Genomic DNA, 20,255 nt, shown 5'->3' with positions numbered 1-20,255 from the left:
GAACGGACGAGGCGATGATCTGTCCAGCAGTCATCTGCATCGATCATGCCCCTTGTGATGTTCACGTCACAGCGGTCCCTGGCTCGTACATGACATAGTCAATGAGATGCCACTGTTTGGAGCGTGGGTGCCTCCAAGATGCCTTAAGTTTGTTTTTTTCTGGTGAAAGAGGGTGTTAGTGATGATGAGGTCATGCCGAGCACATTTGCTGAGAAGTAGAGCTCCATTGGAGTTGATGTTCCCGATTCCTTTCTTTCCTGTGGTACCCTTCCAGAGGTGTTGGTCCCGGCCGACCCTGGTGTTGAAGTCTCCGAGAAGAATAATCTTATCCTCCCTGGGGATTTTAGACAGTTTCTCATCCAAGCAGGCGTAGAAGATCTCTTTTACTTCCTCTTCAGAGTCTAAAGTAGGGGCATAGGCACTCACAGTTGTCGCCATCTGGTTGTTGGCAAACACTAGACGGATGGTCATGAGACGATCACTGATTCCCACAGGAAGTTCAGAGAGGTGGCTGATGAGCTGTTTCGTGATGACAAACCCAACACCATGGATCCTGGGCTCATCAGCAGCTTTTCCTTTCCAGAAGAAAGTGTAGCCATCGTTCTCCTCCTTCAGTTGTCCTTCGTCTGCCCGCCGGGTTTCGGAAAGGGCAGCTGTGTCAATCCGGCATCTTCTCAGTTCTCTTGCGATGATCGCGGTTCTCCTCTCTGGTCTGTTGCTGGTTACACCATCCATCCATGTACGCACATTCCATGCTCCAAAGTTCATGTTCATATTTGGTAACCAGTCGATACGTTTGAGGCAGGCTATTTATAGGGCACCTTTTCTAGCCCTTTCCCCAAGTGGGGTGAGCACAGTGGATCCGAAAGAGGACTGCTCAGTCGTGGGTGCAGCTGCCGAAGGGCACTTCTGCCTCGTTACAAGAGTCCAGCGACTGAATCTAGCACCCACCGCCTGATGTGCCAAGCTCATGACTAGGAAGCTCATGACTAGGATGACAAGCTTCCAGATCTCACAATCCTGCCCCTGTCGCCACTTGCTGATCACCATAGGACTTAATCCAGTGTGTTAGGTGGATTCCCTATATGGAGGACACCTGTGCGTGACTTTGTTTAACGTGGGGAGACTGGGGCACAGACAGCCACCACACAGTTCTTGACAGATCTGGGTCAGGATACAGTGGCATGGAGTCCAAGACGACCGGAGACCCTTTTCTGCTGCAGCCTTCATCCGCTTTCCCAGCCATTGTGACACTCCACTAAAGTGTGCCATCATCGTCTGCCTGTTCCACTGTCGAGGTCTAGGTTAGATTGCTCTTTGTCAGAGACCTCTCCCTTGACCTTACCGCCATGGGTGGCCCTACCAGGAGCATAGCTCCAGACGGCATCGCTCTCAGGATCTCAGGACCGCACAAGCTTCTCCACCAAGGTGACAATCCACGGAGAAGTAAAGTATATAACAGTTAAGTATATAACAATTAAGTATATAAGTAACTACTAGTAAGGTCTGTACTGATAATAGATTTTATTCTTTCAAAGGTTGTGATGAGCTTAAAAATTAAGACATTCTTATAGAGAGGTATACTTCTTCATATCTGGTTTTGATACATAGTGTTGTAAATTGAATACATTCAAATGTCATGTTTGTGTTTCGATATATTTGTTCACATGCACATTAGATTGCTTTCATGCTGAAATTATCAGGAAATTATGCCTCTTCACTGGTCAGTGTAAGTTATCCATTATTAATTTTGTTGAGACCAAAGCTGCATTTCCATTCATGACTTTTATATTGTTCAATATTTTCCGTGGAAAGAGTGCATTATCTAATGAATAGATTTTTGTGTTGGAAAGCGAGATCAATAGTGCTTTTGAGATTGAATATTGGTAATATGCTTCAAATAAGTAAATATTTTTGTTTCGTAAGTGCAGTTAGCAGGGAGATATTAATTTACAAAAAGTAAATGAAAATTGAAGCTTGAATGTACCAAACTGCCTGACAATTGGTAACATATTTTTTAATGTTATATATGTTTAGAAAACTTCAAAATACACCTTATTATTGGAAGATGTATTTACTTCAACATTTTTTGAAAACTGCCAAAATATATGATTCAGTGCAAAATACATTTTTGTTCCTTTTTTTATATGTTAGTAAACTGATTATTATTACATGAGTCCGGCATGTCAGAAATAATGGAGGAGATTGAGGACGGAAATTTCATTTTTAAATTAAATTAATTTTAGGATTAGAAATTCCTGAATTTGTACTCAGTGACAATGAAAAAAATTAATATGTTTCCAAGTAGGGGTGTTGTGTGATTTTCAAGGGAACCTATAGATATTGGTATTCCAATACACCTGCTGTCTTGTGTGTGTGTGTGTCTTAGTGTGTGGGGATCGCTGATCAGCGTGGATTTGGTAGGCCAAAGGACCTATTTCCGCGCTGTATCTCTGACTAAACTAAACATGGAAACCAAACTCCCCACTCCATCTGCACGTCAGGCTGCCTTGTGAAATAATCAAAGACCTTTCCTATCTTCGTCATTCCTCCTTGTACCCGCCCCTGTCAGGCAGAAGATGCAGAAGCTTGAAGACGCGTACCACAAAATTCAAGAATGCTTCCTCCCCTCTGTTATCAGATTTCTAAATGTTCCTTACATAAGCTCGGGTGCTGTCCGATTATCCTCTTCCTTAGTGCGGACATTGGACTTTGCCTCTGGAGCTGTTGCTCTATAATGCTGAGAACTAAATTCTGCACTGTATTTTTTCCTTCATTCTACCTATTTATTTGAGTTATGTATAGTATTTTCTAATCTGATTGGATACCATGGAAAACAAAGCTTTTAACCTTGGTACATGTGACAATAATAAACCTAAACCTAAAGATTAAACATTTCCACTAGATGCAACCTGTCATTATGAAAGCTACTTTATTAGTATTAGTTGATGTTATTTTATAGTAACACCAGTCAAATATTTCCTTTTATTCATTATTGCTAGATTTGTGGTTCTTTCCAGGAAATTAAAATTAACAGTTTATTTTGTATAACTTTGTGCTACAGTTTTAAATTAACAAGCCCAAATTATAAATGTTGTGTAGAAATGACTGAATATTGTTGAGTCAAAGCACCAATGCCACAGGACACTTATTAATAATACATAACGAGATTTTACAATCCAAGAGATGTGGTAAATAGCTTTAGCTGTTCTGCATCAGTAGGAATATTAATGCTACGGGACAAGTAATCAGTGAGTAACTCATGTACAGTAGCTAGAAAAGTTGAATTCCATTCAATAAAATGTTTTCTCAATTGCAGCTGACCAAAGATAGTCAGTTGTTTTGAAGATGGTATTCCCATGACCAAACAGTAGCTTCAGGACTTGGACTGAGAAACCACAGAAGAACAGCAGATAACAACAAATCAGGGTGGTGCATAACTCGTGGAGAACTTGATTTTTGTGTTTCAACAACAGCCTGATTTTGCTCTTGATAGCTGCAAAATGCTGTTAATGTAAACTCAATGAATCGCTGTATAGGTTGCTGCCATAGCATCCTCTGTGCACTTAAGGCAGAGAGCGATTAATGAACTGAGGTAGACCATGTTTTCCTTAAATGGTACAGAAGTATACACGGATCCTAGAAAGTGGATATGTCATCCTCTCAATAGACAATAGGTGCAGGGATAGGCCATTCGGCCCTTCGAGCCCGCACCACCATTCACTGTGATCATGGCTAGTCATCCACAATCAGTATCCCATTCCTGTCTTCTCCCCATATCCCTTGACTACGCTGTCTTTAAGAGCTCTATCCAACTCTCTCTTGGAAGCATCCAGAGAATTAGCCTCCACTGCCTTCTGAGGCAGAGCATTCCACAGATTCACAACTCTCTGGGTGGAAAGGTTTTTCCTCATCGCCGTCCTAAATGGCCTACCCCTTATTCATAAACTGTGGCCCCTGGTTCTGCACTCCCCCAACATCGGGAACATGCTTGCTGCCTCTAGCATTTCCAAACCTATAATAATCTTATATGTTTCAATAAGAATCCCTCTCATCCTTCTAAACTCCAGTATGTACATGCCCAGTCGCTCCATTCTTTCAACATATGACAGTCCCGCCATCCCGGGAATTAATCTCGTGAACCTACATTGCACTCCCTCAATAGCAAGAATGTCCTTCCTCAAATTTGGAGACCAAAACTGCACACAATACTACAGGTGTAGTCTCACCAGGGCCCTGTCCAACTGCAGAAGGACCACTTTGTTCCTATACTCAGCTCTTCTTGTTATGAAGGCCAACATACCATTAGCTTTGTTCACTACCTGCTGTACCTGCATGCTTACTTTCAGTGACTGATGTACAAGGACACCCAGATCTCGTTGTACTTCCCCTTTTCCTAACTTGACACCATTCAGATAATAATCTGCCTACCTGTTCTTGCCACCAAAGTGGATAACCTAAAATGTATCCACATTAAACTGCATCTACCATGCATTTGCCCACTCACCCAACTTGTCCAAGTCATCCTGCATGCTCATAGCATCCTCCTTACAGTTCACACTGCCACACTGCTTTGTGTCATCTGCAAATTTGCTAATGTTACTTTTAATCCCTTCATCTAGATCATTAATGTATACTAGACCTGTTCCCCCAAAGTGTGATTGCGGGGGAGGGAGGGGCGGCATGCGGTGTCACACACACTAACTACCCCCCCGCAAACACGCTAACTACCCCCTTGATATTATATTAATATTATTAATTTGCTCCTTTTACCCCATAACCGCCCTATCCACTGACGCATAGCCCCCAACTCGCAGGCGCGTCTAGAGAGGGAGGGGGGGGGGGGGGGAGAGTGAGGGCAGAGAGAGAATGGGGAGACAGAGAGAAAGGGGCTAAGACAGAAGAGCAAGAGACGGAGAGAGAGGGGGTGGAGGGGAGGAGGGGTGAGAGATGGGAGGACAGAGAGAGGGAGCAGAGAGGGGGGCTGAGAGGGGGGGGAAGGGGGGAGAGGGAGGGGGAGAAGGAAGGGGGGAGGGAGGGTGGGGAGGGGATGGGGTGGAAGGGAGGGGGGGATAGGGAGGGGAAGGGAGGGGAGGGTGGGGAGGGCAGGGGGGTGGGGGAGAGGAAAGGGGGGGAGAGAGAGAGGGGGGAGAGAGAGAGAGGGGGGAGAGAGAGAGAGGGGGGAGAGAGAGAGAGGGGGGAGAGAGATGGGAAGAGAGAGAGATGGGGAGAGACAGAGAGAGCGAAATGCAACCGTGCGTCACGCGTTCAGAATGTTCTGGAAATGAAGCGTGCGCGTCTCATGCACAAAAGCTTTCGGCAGCTCTATGGAATTCAGGGGAGCAGCCTGCCGCGTCACACACACACTAGTCACCCACCCACCCCCCCCCCCCTCAGTCGGCCCGCCTCCTGCCCAGCTGATTAGTGAGTATGATGTCGGGACCAGCCCCACACAACTCCATATGCCTCCGCGGTTCGAATTGGGACCGGCCCCGCGTAGCCGTATGCCTCAAGCGACCATGTTTGGTCGTGCTAGACGCATGCAATCGCATGCTGGTGGGACAGGCCCTTTATGCCCCGCGCGACAATAACTGACGCTGCCATGTTCAAGCCGGTATCTCTGGTGACCGGCTGTGACCTTCGGTGACCTCCCGATCTGCAGAGAATTTTGAGAAGGTGGGGGGGTTGGAGTGAGCGGACGGGCGTGGGAGCTGCGGGAGGCGTGGCACGAGCGTACTTGGAACGGGTGGGGGGGTTAGTGGAGGAGAGCCGGGCTGCCAAATGAAGAGAGAGAGAGAAGCGGCTTGGATTGGTCGGCATGTGGGCATTGTGACGTCAGCAGCTGGTAAGCCGTTTAGATTTTTTTTTAAATAGTTTTGTGTGAGTTTTGTGATCAATTTTACTCAAAATCTGGGGAAATAATTGACCAAGGAGTGGATATGCGAATGTAAAAGTAAAATCGCTAGCGAAATGGTGAAAATCTTGGCATTTTTGCGTCTGGTTTTCGCGGAATAACGAATCACTGGCAAAATCAAAGGCAAAATCAAAATGACATACACCCACACACACACAGAGTTTTAAAAGTATATAGATATGATTGTAAATAGCTGCGGTCCCAGCGCCAAGCCTTGCAGTACCCCACTAGTCACTGACTGCCATTCTGAAAGGGACCTGTTAATCCCTAATCTTTGTTTCCTGTCTGCCAACCAATTTTCTATCCATGTCAGTACCCTACATCCCAATACCACGTGCTCTAAGTTTTCCCACTAATCTGTGGAACCTTATCAAAGGCTTTCTGAAAGTCCAGGTACACTACATCCACCGGCTCTCCCTTGTCCATTTTCCTAGTTTCATCCTCAAAAAATTCCAGAAGATTAGTCAAGCATGATTTGCCCTTCGTAAATACATGCTGACTCGCAGCGATCCTGTTACTGCTAACCAAATGTGCCGCTATTTCATCTTTTATAATTGAATCCAGCAACTTCCCCACCCTTGCTTCATATAGTCAATCAGTTAATCTCATTTGTTTTCTCATTTTTCTTCTGCTGTTCAGCAATTAGGTTCAGACCCAGATCAAGGCTAAAACTAGCTTTGGAATGAATTAGACTGATGGATCTCAAAACAGTTTGAATAGGTGCTAGTAGTTCATGTTCTTTCGATGGTTATTCGGACACAAATAATTTGTGGATTAATTATTTTAAAAATGTGTTTCTTTTTGTCAACAATAAAACTCTGCAAGATCTGAAAAAGATTAGTATTTTTGAGTAAAATTTAAAATTTGATTATTCAAAACTAAAATGATAGCCATTGTAAAATCAGTCTTGAAATCACTATTATTTAAATCTTAATATTTGGGTGCCACAACCTGCATAAACTATTAATCAATCCTACCAGTCATTATCTCTCTACTTCAGGTTGGATGTCAGCAGTTCCTCGCCAGAAAGGTAAGCATATTATTATTCCCATTCTGGGGCAAATAATTGTGAAGGTCTTGCTAAAATTGCCTTCTATTTTTATGCCATTTTATTGAAAATGGCTTGCTGAGTCCCTCTAGTGAAAATAAGGAATATAAGGAATAATCAGCTCAGCTGATTTCAGCATCGACCACTTTGTAGGACATTAGTTAATACAATGTCAAATCATGGCACTTTGCTACACATATTTGTGTTAGTTTTTGTTAGCACTGTGATATATTCTAAGATTCAGTTTTGTTAGTGGAGCACTCTTGATGACTGAGTGGGATATAACATTGCTAGAGCATTTTTCAGCTATCCAAAATTCCTCCCTGATCAAACAATGCAGAGTTCTGTGCAGTGCTTTTTTACCAAAAGAATGGCACTTCAGATATTAGTTTTAAATCTCACTAATCAAAATTGGATTTAAATTCATGGCCCAAAATTGAAATGGATAATAATGTAATCCTGCACAATGCACACTCAAATTGAGCCCGTTTTAAAGTGCTTAGTTATACCGCTAATTTGATTTTGCAATTACTTTGAACAGTGTTTATTCCCAGTGCAAATAAGAAGAATTATGTGTTCAAATTTCAGGCAGTGCTTTGTTCCTTACTTTCAAAAAGAGTATTTGTACTTTAGAGATTAAACAATGTGAAAAGAGCATGAAACCTCTTGCTCCACTAGTCTACCTAATATAAAAACTATATTTATTTTGTTTCAGGTATTCTCAAGAACCCAAAAAAGATAATGTTAGTATCCCTCTTAATTTACATTAAGAACATGCTTATAACATCAACATTCATGAAATGGTGTGAAAGCACATGTAGTTATGAAATAAGTTCAGATTCTTCTTCCCTGGCATTGGAAGACATTAAGACACTAAAGTATTGATAAGTACTAGTTCTGTACTTTATATGTTTTCTCTGTTAATATTAATCCCAATGCAAATTATAGCCACACAAAACCTCATGGATTCTTTATTGAATGCAAGGTTTAATTACCTAAAATATGCAGCCTCTTTCTATAAGAATAGCAATGAATAGCAAATTCGCTTGGGCAGCTTACAACCCAGCGGTATGAATATTAACTTCTCGAACTTCAAGTAACCCTTACTTTCCCACTCTCTCCATCCCTCCCCCATCCTAGTTCTCTGACCAATACATTTAGTTTTGGTTACCTGGTCATTTGGAGTCAAGTCTATGCCCCTGTCCCACTTAGGAAACCTGAACGGAAACCTCTGGAGACTTTGTGCCCCACCCAAGGTTTCTGTGCGGTTCCCGGGGGTTGCAGGTGGTTGCCGGAGGTTGCAGGTAGTGGAAGCAGGTAGGGAGACTGACAAAAAGCTCAGGGAACCTCCAGGAACCGCACGGAAACCTTGGGTGGGGCCCAAAGTCTCCAGAGGTTTCCGTTAAGGTTTCCTAAGTGGGACAGGGGCTTAAGAAAATCCCAGACACATACTATCATTAACCCAACTGATTCATTAGTCGTCTATTCTGCTTAATTTGAGTTTCTTAACTAGAGTTAAAAATAACCCCAGAAAATATAGTCGGTGTAATTGGAATTTTGTCGTTTTATTATAATTAATTGCTCATCAATGAGCATTTTTAGATAATCTTCAGGAAATTTGTATTGGAAGTTTACTTACTATGTACTTTTTAAAAATCTATTCTTTCCCTCAACAGGTTTATTGTAGTTTTAGAAATATATAATTTGCAAACAATTGCATAGAATCTGCAGTACAGGACATTCAAATAATTTGGTCCATGGCAGCGACCATGCTTCATATGAACTTTCTTCCCATTTTCACGTTATTATTCCAAAGTATCCATGGACTCAATTATACAACACAGAAACGGTCCTTCAGCCCACTATGTCCATGCTGACCTTTTCGCTCATTTACACTAATCCATTTGCCTGCCTTATGGTTGTGTCCTTTTATACCTTGCCTATTTAACTGTTTGACTAAATGCCTCTTATACATATAGTGATCATATTTGATTCCCTCATCTCCTCTGGCAGTGAGTTCCAGATTTATGCTTGACCAACTTCTCCAATGCATTTATTTCTATTGCCTCAAGTGTTCCACACAATAATGTTTTCTACAGTCAAGTCATGCTGAATAATACTTTTCCTCTGAATTCCTTATTTGATTTGTTTTGGATTTATGATCCCTAATTGTGTACTCAGCCACAATTTGGTTGAACTAAAAAAAACCTTAACTGAACCAAAAGCAAAATCCAAAAATTTAAAGATTTTCCAGTTATAGAAGAGGCAGCAGAGCTGAACAAATTATGGTACTGTTCAATCAAAAATATTTTGTTAGATGCTGGAATTGCAGCTGCAAAGCTTAAAGTGGAATGGCTTGAATGAGGCTGTTGGTGTTAGATAGAGGAGTCCTAAACATTGTCCATATTGTATGTTGTGACGATATACCAGCGTTTGCTGCAGATTTTAGTAACACTTTGCAGCAATTTTTCCTTTGTGTAAGGACAAAATTTCATGATGGAAATCTACTGGATTTGCTACGGAGCTTTTATGATGACTCTAGAATAGTCCGTTTTTTGCAGTAATTGTATTAAAATTTGGCCACAATGAAGTATTTTAGATATCCATGAAATTTTATGATGACTGAGTTGATAGAACAGTTTCTTCTCTTGTAATATGGGTGTCTACAGCATCCCAGGGTGTTTTCTATTTGGAAGGGTAATTTAAGGATGTTGTAGCTATTTTAAGTAGGTTGTGTTATTTCCACCTAGTTAACCAGAAATATTATGTGCCAGGCTGTAGCAATTTTATTTTTTTATGTCTATGATATCTGGATGAAGACGTTACCAATGCCATACAATGCATGTGCATTCAACGTTTACCAGAAAGGTCAGATTGCATGCACTTGTAATTCCCTTCCCACCTACATATACAAGTGGAAGAGATCTAGCTGATAATTTATTTTTAGCAACTGGTTAAAGTATTTACATTTGATTTTCTGTTTGCCCTTGGCAAAGTCCTGTGTTCAGTTCCACAAAGGTCAGAGTCCTTCCATAAAAAAAACAGGTCAATGCACTTAAGTAAAGTTGAGCTTATTACCGTGTACACATATGGTTACGTACAGGTGCAATGATCAAACTAATCGTAACATCATAACATATGATATCCCAGTGAAGAACAATAATCAGACAAAATCTAAGGAGTATTCAAAATGAAATGATAAGCATAGTAAAATCAGCCTTAGAAATCACTTTTGTTTACATTTTCTATGTTTCTATTTCCCTGCCACAGAGGGCAGTGGAGGCCAAATCACTGGATGGATTTACGAGAGAGTTAGATAGAGCTCAAGGGGCTAGTGGAATCAAAGGATATGGGGAGAAGGCAGGCACGGGTTATTGATTGAGGACAATCAGCCACGATCGCAATGAATGGCGGTGCTGGTTCGAAGGGCCGAATGGCCTCCTCCTGCACCTATTTTCTATGTTTCTAAATCTTAATATTTAGATGTTACAAACTAAGTAAACACTTAATCCGACTAGTAATTACCTTTCTACTTTAGGGTGGATGTCAGCAGTTCCTCATCAGAAAGGTAAGCATGTTATTATTCTGGGCAAATATCAGTAATGGTCTTGAGAAATTTGCCTTCCATTTTGATGCAATTTTTCTGAGAAAATGACTTGCTGTTGAGTCCCTCTTGTGAAAATAAGGAATTCACCAAGAATAGCTGAATTCAGTCTGCAGTCTGAAGATGGGTCTCGATCCGAAATGTCACCCATTCCTTCTCTCCAGAGATGCTGCCTGTTATGAGTTAGCCCAACATTTTGTATCTCCGGTTTAAGCCAGCATCTGCAGTTCTTTCCGACAACATGGAAATATGATGTCGGGCCATTACAGAAACTAGATTGAGAGAAACTAGCAGCTCAATGTTCCAAGATTTAGTTGATTCTGACATGATAGACATGATGCAAATGAGGCAGAAAACTTCCTTGGTGCCAGAGGAGTAGATGAGAGAATTTGTTAGGTGTGAATCTCCATATGCCATTTTCTGCACCTATTTCTGCAGCTGATCTGTATCCCACTGTATCTCTGACAGTCTTCCTCACTGTCTGCAACTCCTCCAATTTTGATGTTGTCAGCAAACTTACTCAACAACCCATCTACGTTTACTTCTAGGTCATTCATTTTTTTATTTTTTTTAAATTATTTTTATTAGAAGTACGGTAAATTACAATAACACACAACACATATATCTTAATACATTTTTTGTACCGCTTCATTTTTTTTTTTTTAAAGCTTTAAGAAAAAGATAGAAGTAAGGAAAGTAAAGAAGGTGCGCAAGAGTTGTGAAGTGCAAGAGAGTGTTGGGAAAAGAAAGCCCCTTAGAAAAGAAGTTAGAGAAGGAAGTAAAGTAAGAAAGTAGACCCTAGAAAAGAAAGAAAAAGAAAGTAAGGACAATCGCTCTATTATAACATTAAACTCCGCAGAAAGACTACCAACCAAGTCTGTTTTTGTTGTTTTACCTCCCAATGCCAGGTCCTGATACCATTTATTTATTTATTTATTTTTAAAATTACTATTGCACCTCATGCTTGTAATAGGTCCATAAACGTAGACCACGTCTTTTGGAATTGGTTTGCTTTACCTGCTAAGAGGAATCTCATCTCTTCCAGATGTAATGTTTCAAACATATTTGATGTCCACATTTTTATTGTTGGTGTGGGCGCATTTTACCAGAATTTAAGTATGAGCTTTTTTCCCATTATTAGCCCGTAATTGAGTAAATTCTTCTGATACACGTTTAATTCAGGGATACCTTCCGATATCCCAAAAATGATCCATTCTGGTTTTGGTATCAGTTTTATTTTAATTAATTTTGAAAAAATATCAAATATTCCATGCCAGAATTTTTGGATTTTTGTACAAAAAACAAAAGAGTGCGCTATGGTAGCTTCTTGACACAGACATTTATCACAGATTGGTGAAACATTAGGAAAGATTTTATTTAATTTAGTTTTTGAATAATATAGTCTATGTAATGTTTTGAATTGGATAAGCGTATGTCGTACATTGATCGAGCATTTATGCACCTGTAGTAAATGATTATCCCAGCTCTCTTTTGAAATTTTTATAGCTAATTCTTGTTCCCAGTCTCTTCTAATTCCATCTGTTGTGGGTATTTCTATGTTTAAAATGATATTATATAAGTACGATATTAAGTTAGCTGATTCCGCCTTTGTCTTCATTGCTTCATCCAGTAAGTCGGAAGGCATATTATGATAGTCTTTTGTGTATTTTTTCAAATAATCACAAATTTGAAGATATTTAAAATATTGGTTATTTTTCAAATTATATTTCAGTTGTAGTTGTTGAAATGATAGTAATTTTCCCACTTCATACAGATCTTCGAGCGTTTTGATTCCCATTCTTTCCCATTGTATAAATGATTTGTCTATGATTGATGGTTTAAACGATGGGTTATTGGCTATTGGTATTGAGAGATAGGTTTCTTAATTTTAGATTCTGTTTTATTTGTTTCCATGTTCTAATTGTGCTATGTATAATTGGGTTTTTATTATAATTTTTATTATTCAGATTTATTGGTGAGAGGATAATCGCTCCTATATTACTCGGGGAGCAGTCCCCTTTTTCCATTACAATCCAGTCCGCCTGCTGGGCAGAATTGCCCAGCAGGTGAATCATATTTTTAATATTTACTGCCCAATTATAATACATAAAGTTAGGGAGCGCTAGACCCCCCCACTCTTTTCGTTTATTAAGGTGTGTTCTTTGTATTCGATGGGGTTTATAATCCCATATGAAATTTGTAATGTCTGAGTCCAATTTTTTGAAAAACTTTTTTGGGAGATATATAGGTATTGATTGAAATAGGTATAGAATTTGTGGTAAGAAAATCATTTTTATAGCGTTTATTCTGCCTATTAAGGACATCGGAAGTGTTTTCCAGAATTTAATCAAATTATTTAATTTCTTAAGTAGGGGATTATAATTGGCTTTAAACATATCCTGGTAGTTTCTAGTAATTTCAATTCCCAAATATTTGAATTTTTCTGTAGCTATTTTAAAGGGGAATTTCCTGAGATGTGTTGAGTCTTTTGGTTTTATCGACATAATTTCACTTTTGTTCCAATTTATTCTATATCCTGAAAAGGATCCAAAGTCCTCAATTAAATTTAATATATTCGGTATACTAATTTGTGGTTTTGTGATGTACAGTAGTACATCATCGGCATATAGGGATATTTTGTTATTTGAATATTTTGTATTATAACTGTAAATATCCAGGTGTGTTCTTATTTTTTCAGCAAGGGGTTCAATTACCAAAGCAAATAACAGCGGAGATAATGAACAACCTTGTCTATTGCCCCTTGATAGTTCAAATTTCGAGGATAATATATTATTAGTTAGTATTCTAGCCGTAGGTTTGTTATATAATAGTTTTATCCATGCAATGAAAGGTCATTCATATATATCACAAACAACAGTAGTCTCAGCACAGATTCGTGCAGAACTCCACTGGTCAAGATATCAACCTCTCATCACAACCCTCCGTCTTCTATGAATAAGACCGTTCCGAATCCATATTACCAAGTTATCGTGAATCCCATACATCTTAATCTCTGGAGAGGCCTACCATGAGCAAACTTATAAGCCTTCCTAATATCCATGTATACAACATCCAATGTCCTATCTTCATCAATCTCCTTTGTCACCTCAAAAAACTCAAGTTAGTGAGACACACGACCAGCCAGGTACAAAGCCGTGCTGGCTGTCCCAAATTAGCCCATTCTCTTCCAAATGGGAGTAAATGCTATCTCAAAGAATTCTTCCAATAGCTTCCCTACCACTGACGTGAGGCTCACTAGCATATAATTCCCGTGTTTATGTTGAATAATATGAAATTTTTGATTTTTTTTAATAAGGGTGATGTTTATTCAGCCTTCTGTCAGTTTCAGAGATGCTTCAAAGATTGATGTTGTTCAACGAGTAAAGCAAAAATCAATGATGGAGCATTCCATTTTTGACTGGAGCAAAGTGCCCAATGCACAGCAGAAACGCCAGGGAGATGAACTGACAGAAACATCTCAGATCATTACTCAATTCAGATAACCGCGAGAATTTAAAGGGAAATTCCACAGTAAAAAAAACACACTGGGAGGATGTTTTAAAATAGTTTGTGTAAATGTCATAACCTTGAACACGATTATTGCTACTGTTTGACTACCATCTGAACAATTAAATGAAAATTTCCCCAAATTCCCTCGACAATTAATTTGTGATTTTATTATTTTCCACTCTCTTGTATTGGCACATTCTTTTGTTCAACTGACTGCAGAATTTATGTGATTTTAGTGTAACTTATGTTTTTGTCTTGTCCTGGGAGTCTATGTGCCTGTGATGCTGTCATGAGCAAGATTTTCATTGCACTCTTACCTTGTACACATAATCAACTGGACCTGATATTTATTTCCTGCAAAGTTGTAAATTTTGTACTCTTCTTTGAAATAGATAACTAAATCAAGCACTTTCTGGTCAGATGATACTTTTAACACAAACTTTCTTACACTGCAATAGCTTTATATTATTAAATGCATCTGTTCTGTAATGTAAATGTAAATTGTCTGAAATTTCTACTTAAACTATTCCTTAGGATTGGGAATTACTTTATATAATCTGCAGTTTTTTGCCACAAGAGGTGTTTAGTGGGTTGTGTCGGTAGTTTGAGGTTGCTTTTGTGTGTTTCATAAGGACACGTTCTGTGCCTTCCCAAATCCCTTATTCACTTCAAATGACTTTAGGCCTGCAATTTCCAGGACCAGGTATCAATGGGTTTGTTGAACATTTTCCAAACAGGTTTTGCAAACATCCCTGATTCCTGGAAGATGCAAGGGAAGTTTGATATTAAGAAAGAGTAGGTGTTGGGGCTCTTGAAGATTCATTAAGGTGGATAAATCCCCAGGGTTTCACAGGATCTATCCCGGTTTATTGAGAAAGGCAAGGGAGGAGATTGTGGGAGACTTGACAAAAATCTTTGCATCTTCTCCGGCTACAGGAGAGGTCCCAGACTGGAGAGTAGCTAATATTGTTTCTTTGTTTAAGAAGGGACGTAGAGAGTATCCAAGGATTTATAGGCCAGTAGGCTTCATGTCAACGATAGCAAACCTATTGGAGAGGATTCTTCAGGATTGGATTTACTCTCATTTGGAAGAGAATGGGTTAATTAGGGACAGTCTCCGCAGCTTTGTACAGGGCAGGTTGTGTCTCACTAACTTAATAAGTAGTTTGAGGAGGTGATCGATGAGGGTAAGGCAGTGGATGTTGTCTATATGGATTTTTGTAAGATATTTGATAAAGCCCCACATGATAGGCTGAATAAAAACTTGGTTGAATGGATTCAGAACTGATAGAAATCAGAGGGCTGTGGTGGAAGGACAATAGCTCTCCAGCCTTAATGTGACCAGTGGGGTTTGGCAGGGATCAGTACTGGGACCTCTGCTGTTTGTACTAGAAACTTGATGTAAACATGGACAGGTTGGTTTAAGTTTACAGATGACACCAAGATTGCTTGGATCGTGGACTGGGAGGATGGCTGTCAAAGTATGCAGCGGGATAATGATCAACTACAGAAAGGAGGGGAGAAATGGCAGATGAAGTTTAATCCAAGCAAGTGTGTGGTGTTGCACTTTGGGAGGTCAAATGGACAGGAGAAAATATACAAATCATGTCAAGACCCTTAACAACATTAATGTACAGAGGGATCGTGGACTCCAAGTCCATAGCTCCTTGAAAGTGGCAACACAAGTGGAGTGAATGTTAAAGAAGGCATATGGCATGCCTGCCTTTATTGGTCTGGGCATTATATAAGAGTTGGAAAGTCATGATGCTGCTTTATAGGACTTTGGTTGGGCCATATTTGGAGTATTGTATGCAGTTATGGTTGCCCCAATACAGGAAGGATGTGGAGGCTTTGGAAAGGGTGCCAAGCAGTTTTACCAGAATGATACCTGGATTAGGAGGTATTAATTATGTAGAGGTTGGACAGACGTAGTTTGGTTTCTTTGGAACACCGAAGGTTGAAAGAAGATCTGATGTAGTATATAAAAATATGCGAGACATAGTGTCAGAACCTTTTTCTGAGGATTGAAATATCAAATATTAGAGGGCGTAGGTTTAGAGTGAGAGGGGAAAAGTTTAAAGGAGAGTGCAGAGCAAGAGTTTATACACAGGGTGATGTGTCTGGAACATGGGTGCTGGTGCTGGTATATACGGTCATGGCAATTAACCATTTTTGGATAGGCACATGGATATGCGGGGAATGGAGGAATATGGGTCTTGGTAACATGTTCAGCACAGACATCGTGGGCTGAAGGGCCTGTTCCTGTGCTGAACTGCTCCATGTTCTTTGATTGGTAATCTTTTACCATGAGAGAGCTTGGAACAGTGTATATTTTGAAAATCTGATGTCAACGTGCAAATAACAGGTCCAACCCAAATGAGTCTGTCTGGATTATAATTACATACCTAGACTCTCTGCAGTACACAGTACATTTTCTATTTGTCACATTGTATGTAAATAGCAAGTTACTTCTGAAGTGACCTTCGGCTTAGCAAGTGGCACACATTAAATTTGAACAAAGTACATGTAATTAAAAAATGTCAATACGTGGACTATGTTGCGAAGCATACCATCATGTCAATATTTTGCCACTATTCCCTGTCTCTCTAGGTACTGGACTGTGATTTCCAATTGTTAAATGTTAACTATTAGCAGATATAATTGAAGCAGCTTGATTATTGTTGTGTCTTCACATACAAATATATTTTGAAATCCATTAGTCTAAATTAGCATATTTTCTTTTGAATCAGTCTTTTATGCAAAATTCCAATGGGATATTGTTAATGTGTTCTCTAGTGGTTGTACAACTATTCTTTCTACCAGTGGCAATGAATTTAGTGCATGCGGGACAGAAATCTTTAAAACCACTCACTTACCACAACAAAATGTTGTTTTTTGCTAATTTTCAATGGCTTTTATCTGTGGTCTATTCCGAATATTTCATGGTCACATTTTTTTCTAATAAAAGGCGGTATGTTGTTAATTTGTTACTTCTATGAATAGTTACTCTCTCGTGTATTCCAGTTTGAGCTGTTGCCACGCCTTTCAAATTCCAACACCAAAACAAACATGGAACAACATTTCATTTGGCCTCATTATCCATGGACAGCAGGATGTAAATCCACATTTTCACAGCTGATTTTACGTGACATGACATGAAAGCAGCAAATTTAATTATAAAGATTAAAAACTTGGGCTGTTTATACAGAAAGTCATAGTCATAGTGATACAGTGTGGAAACGGGCCCTAAGGCCCAATTTGCCTACACCGGCCAAAATGCCCCAGCTACACCAGTTCTACCTGCCCGCATTTGGCCCATATCCCTCCAAACCTATCCATGTTTGAAGAAGGGTATCGACCCGAAACGTCACCCATTCCTTCTCTGCAGAGTTGCTACCTGTCCCGCTGAGTTTCTCCAGCTTTTTGTGTCTATCCATGTACCTGTCTAACTGTCTCTTAAATGTTGGGATAGTCCCTGCCTCAATGACCTCCTCTGGCCACTTGTTCCATATACACCTGCCTCCCTTTGTGTGAAAAAGTTACATCTCAGATTCCTTTTAAATCTTTTCCTTCGCCTTAAACCTATGCCCTCTGGTTCTCAATTCACCTACTCTGGGCACGAGACTGTGCATCCATCCGATCTATTCCTCTCATGATTTTATACACCCCTTAACCTCCTGCGTTCCAAGGAAGAGTCCCAGCCTACTCGCTGTAGCTCAGACCCTCTAATCCTGTAAAACATCCTCGTAAATCTTCTCTGTACCCTTTCCAGCTTGACATCTTCCCTATAACATGGTGCCCAGAACTGAACACAATACTATAAATGCGGCCTCACCAACATCTTATTCAACTGCAATATGACCTCTCAACTTCTAAACTAAATACTCTGACTGATGAAGGCCAATGTGCCAAAAACCTTTTAGACTACCCTATCAACCTGCGACTCAACCTTCAAGGAGATGATTTAACAGATGTTTTAACTTGAAGAGGTGAAACAATTACAGTTGATATAATTGAGAATATGGAATGAGAACAATTGAGAAATGGGATTGGTACATAAAATAGGATTAAGAAAACAGACACAAAAATAAAAATTAATGTTATTACTGCAACTGATAATTTAGTACTTGGGTACAAGATTTCAATGATAGCTGCATATTTTTGTAAATTGGGTTGCAACACACCTTATGGAGGATCATATCAATGGCAGCAATGTCCTCAATTTCCACTTAAGGGCTCAGAAGCTGCAGTCTGTTTTAGTCATTTATAATGATTATTGTTAATTTAATATGTGCGAGTGCAGCAAAATCTTGCCCATTCTTCTCCTTCCCTACCTGCAGCAAAACTATGCGTTAGGAAACAGAAAAAAATGTTTATGCCGTTCGCTATTCCTACTGTGTTTCTTTTACTCAAAAGTGGAAAATAGCAAAATGAAATTTCTACAATCGCTTTAAAACTTCACCTTCAACTTGCTAAAAGATTTCTATTTACTTAGTGACTTTAAAAATAAAATTGTACCAAAAAAACGCCTTTAACATCCTTAGCTAAGAACAAGTACAAATAAGAAATTAGTAACTTAGCCCTCAAGAGTATTCAAGTCATATGTAGTGGCAACGGAACAATGACATGTTAACTTGCTGCAGCTTAACAGGCTTGCTATAGCAATAAAATGCAAATAAACATATAATAATCAATAATAGTGAAACACCTTAGTATTTTCCTCTTGTTTTGTAAAGCAGCAAGACAAACATTAATTTAGAACTGGTCAAATTGGGGGGATAAAAAGCACACATTGACATCTTACCAAAAAGCTGGGGTTGTGTTGTCAGCATGCTTTTTGAGATTTGTGACAAACAATTTAGTAAATCTATTTCATATTTTTTACTGTTACCTTCATGAGGTATTTAATTTGTTATTGAAAGATCAATTAACCTACTGATTTTGAAAGTGACATGAGGCCAGTGTGAGGATCACCGCCACTTGTAACCAATACCATAAATTACCTAAAATAGACACAAAATGGTGGAGTAACTCAGCAGGAAGGGCAGCACTCAGGAGAGAAGGAATAGGTGACATTTGGGGTCGAGACTCTTCTTCAGACTCTGAAGAAGTCAGAGTCTAATGAAGGGTCTCAACCCGAAACATCACCCATTCCTTCTCTCCAGAGATGCGGCCTGTCCCGCTGAGTGATTCCAGCATTTTGTGTCTATCTTAGGTGTAAACCAGCATCTGCAGTTTCTTCCTACACTATTGATTACCTAATTTGACAGTGTGACTAAGTCTTGTGCTGCGAATCAAAAGCTTCTCATCATTAGCTTGTTTGTTTCAGGAATAAGATTGAAGTATGCTTTCTCCCAGTAAAGTTGAATATACAAAAGTCCAAGACAAAGCTTTATTTAAAAACTTGGCTTTTACCTGTTTTTATCTGATCTGACTAATCACAATGTTGTTTCTGTGACTTAACAGCACAAATCAGGCTCCTTTTTAAAAAAACAAAAAATCTGTGATTATACAGAAAAATGTAGACACTGACTTACGGGGTTGCACGTAAGATCATCGGGTCAAAGGGCGTGACGCACGGAGCAGCTCAAACCTTAGGGAGGATGTGGCAACTTCCCGCATACGCTAGTAACTCACGAAACACGTACTTTCTTACCTGTTAAAAAACGTAAAAATGGTCCATTTTTGTGCTGTAAATGATTGTGGAGGGTGACTGAGCGCTCTGAACCAAATGCTCTATTATCTTTGTTCTGAACCTGAGCACCAAGGTGTCAGCGGCCTACGGAGCGCATCCCTCGGGACAGCCCCCACTCTCCCCCCGGGGTCAGCTCTGTCCCGCCATGGCCACCCTCTGCCTCGTCTCCCCCTGTGGACCACACTGTCAGGGGCTGTGAATTGGCAGCGCCCACACATGGGGCCGGGTGGAGCGGGGTCGCGGCTCCGGGCAGCGGGCACACGGGTCGAAAACCCGGCAATGGCCCCGTCAGCTGCAGCAGAGTTGGGGACAGTCTGGACCCTCCGCCCACCCAGAGTCACTGACTGTGCTGCACCGCCACCGCGACTGGCTGACCTTGGGCCCCACTGCGTGGCGTGGACTTACATCGGAGTCGATCCCTTGCCTGGGATCGCTCTAACCGCAGCCAAAATTTGTTGCTTTCATCTGGAGCTCGCAGTCTCGT

The 20,255-nt window shown here is 40.2% G+C and overlaps 1 protein-coding gene across 1 annotated transcript in view; it reads left to right on the top strand.

Moving 5' to 3' along the window:
• Positions 1 to 14,216, top strand: part of lrrc72 (leucine rich repeat containing 72) — a gene marked incomplete at its 5' end in the record, with an annotated part of 29,975 nt that extends 15,759 nt beyond the window's left edge. Inside the window, 4 exons of the mRNA XM_033039319.1 lie at positions 6,915 to 6,944; positions 7,678 to 7,705; positions 10,501 to 10,530; positions 13,910 to 14,216. Of these exons, the coding sequence (XP_032895210.1) occupies positions 6,915 to 6,944; positions 7,678 to 7,705; positions 10,501 to 10,530; positions 13,910 to 14,069 (248 nt within the window). The remainder of the gene's footprint in view (positions 1 to 6,914; positions 6,945 to 7,677; positions 7,706 to 10,500; positions 10,531 to 13,909) is intronic.
• Between the last annotated feature and the right edge of the window lie 6,039 nt (positions 14,217 to 20,255).

Source organism: Amblyraja radiata, chromosome 2 (genome assembly GCF_010909765.2).
Source record: "Amblyraja radiata isolate CabotCenter1 chromosome 2, sAmbRad1.1.pri, whole genome shotgun sequence".
NCBI classification, from domain to species: Eukaryota; Metazoa; Chordata; class Chondrichthyes; order Rajiformes; family Rajidae; genus Amblyraja; species Amblyraja radiata.
Note: the sequence above shows the minus strand (reverse complement) of the source record. Positions and strands in the feature narration are given on the sequence as shown.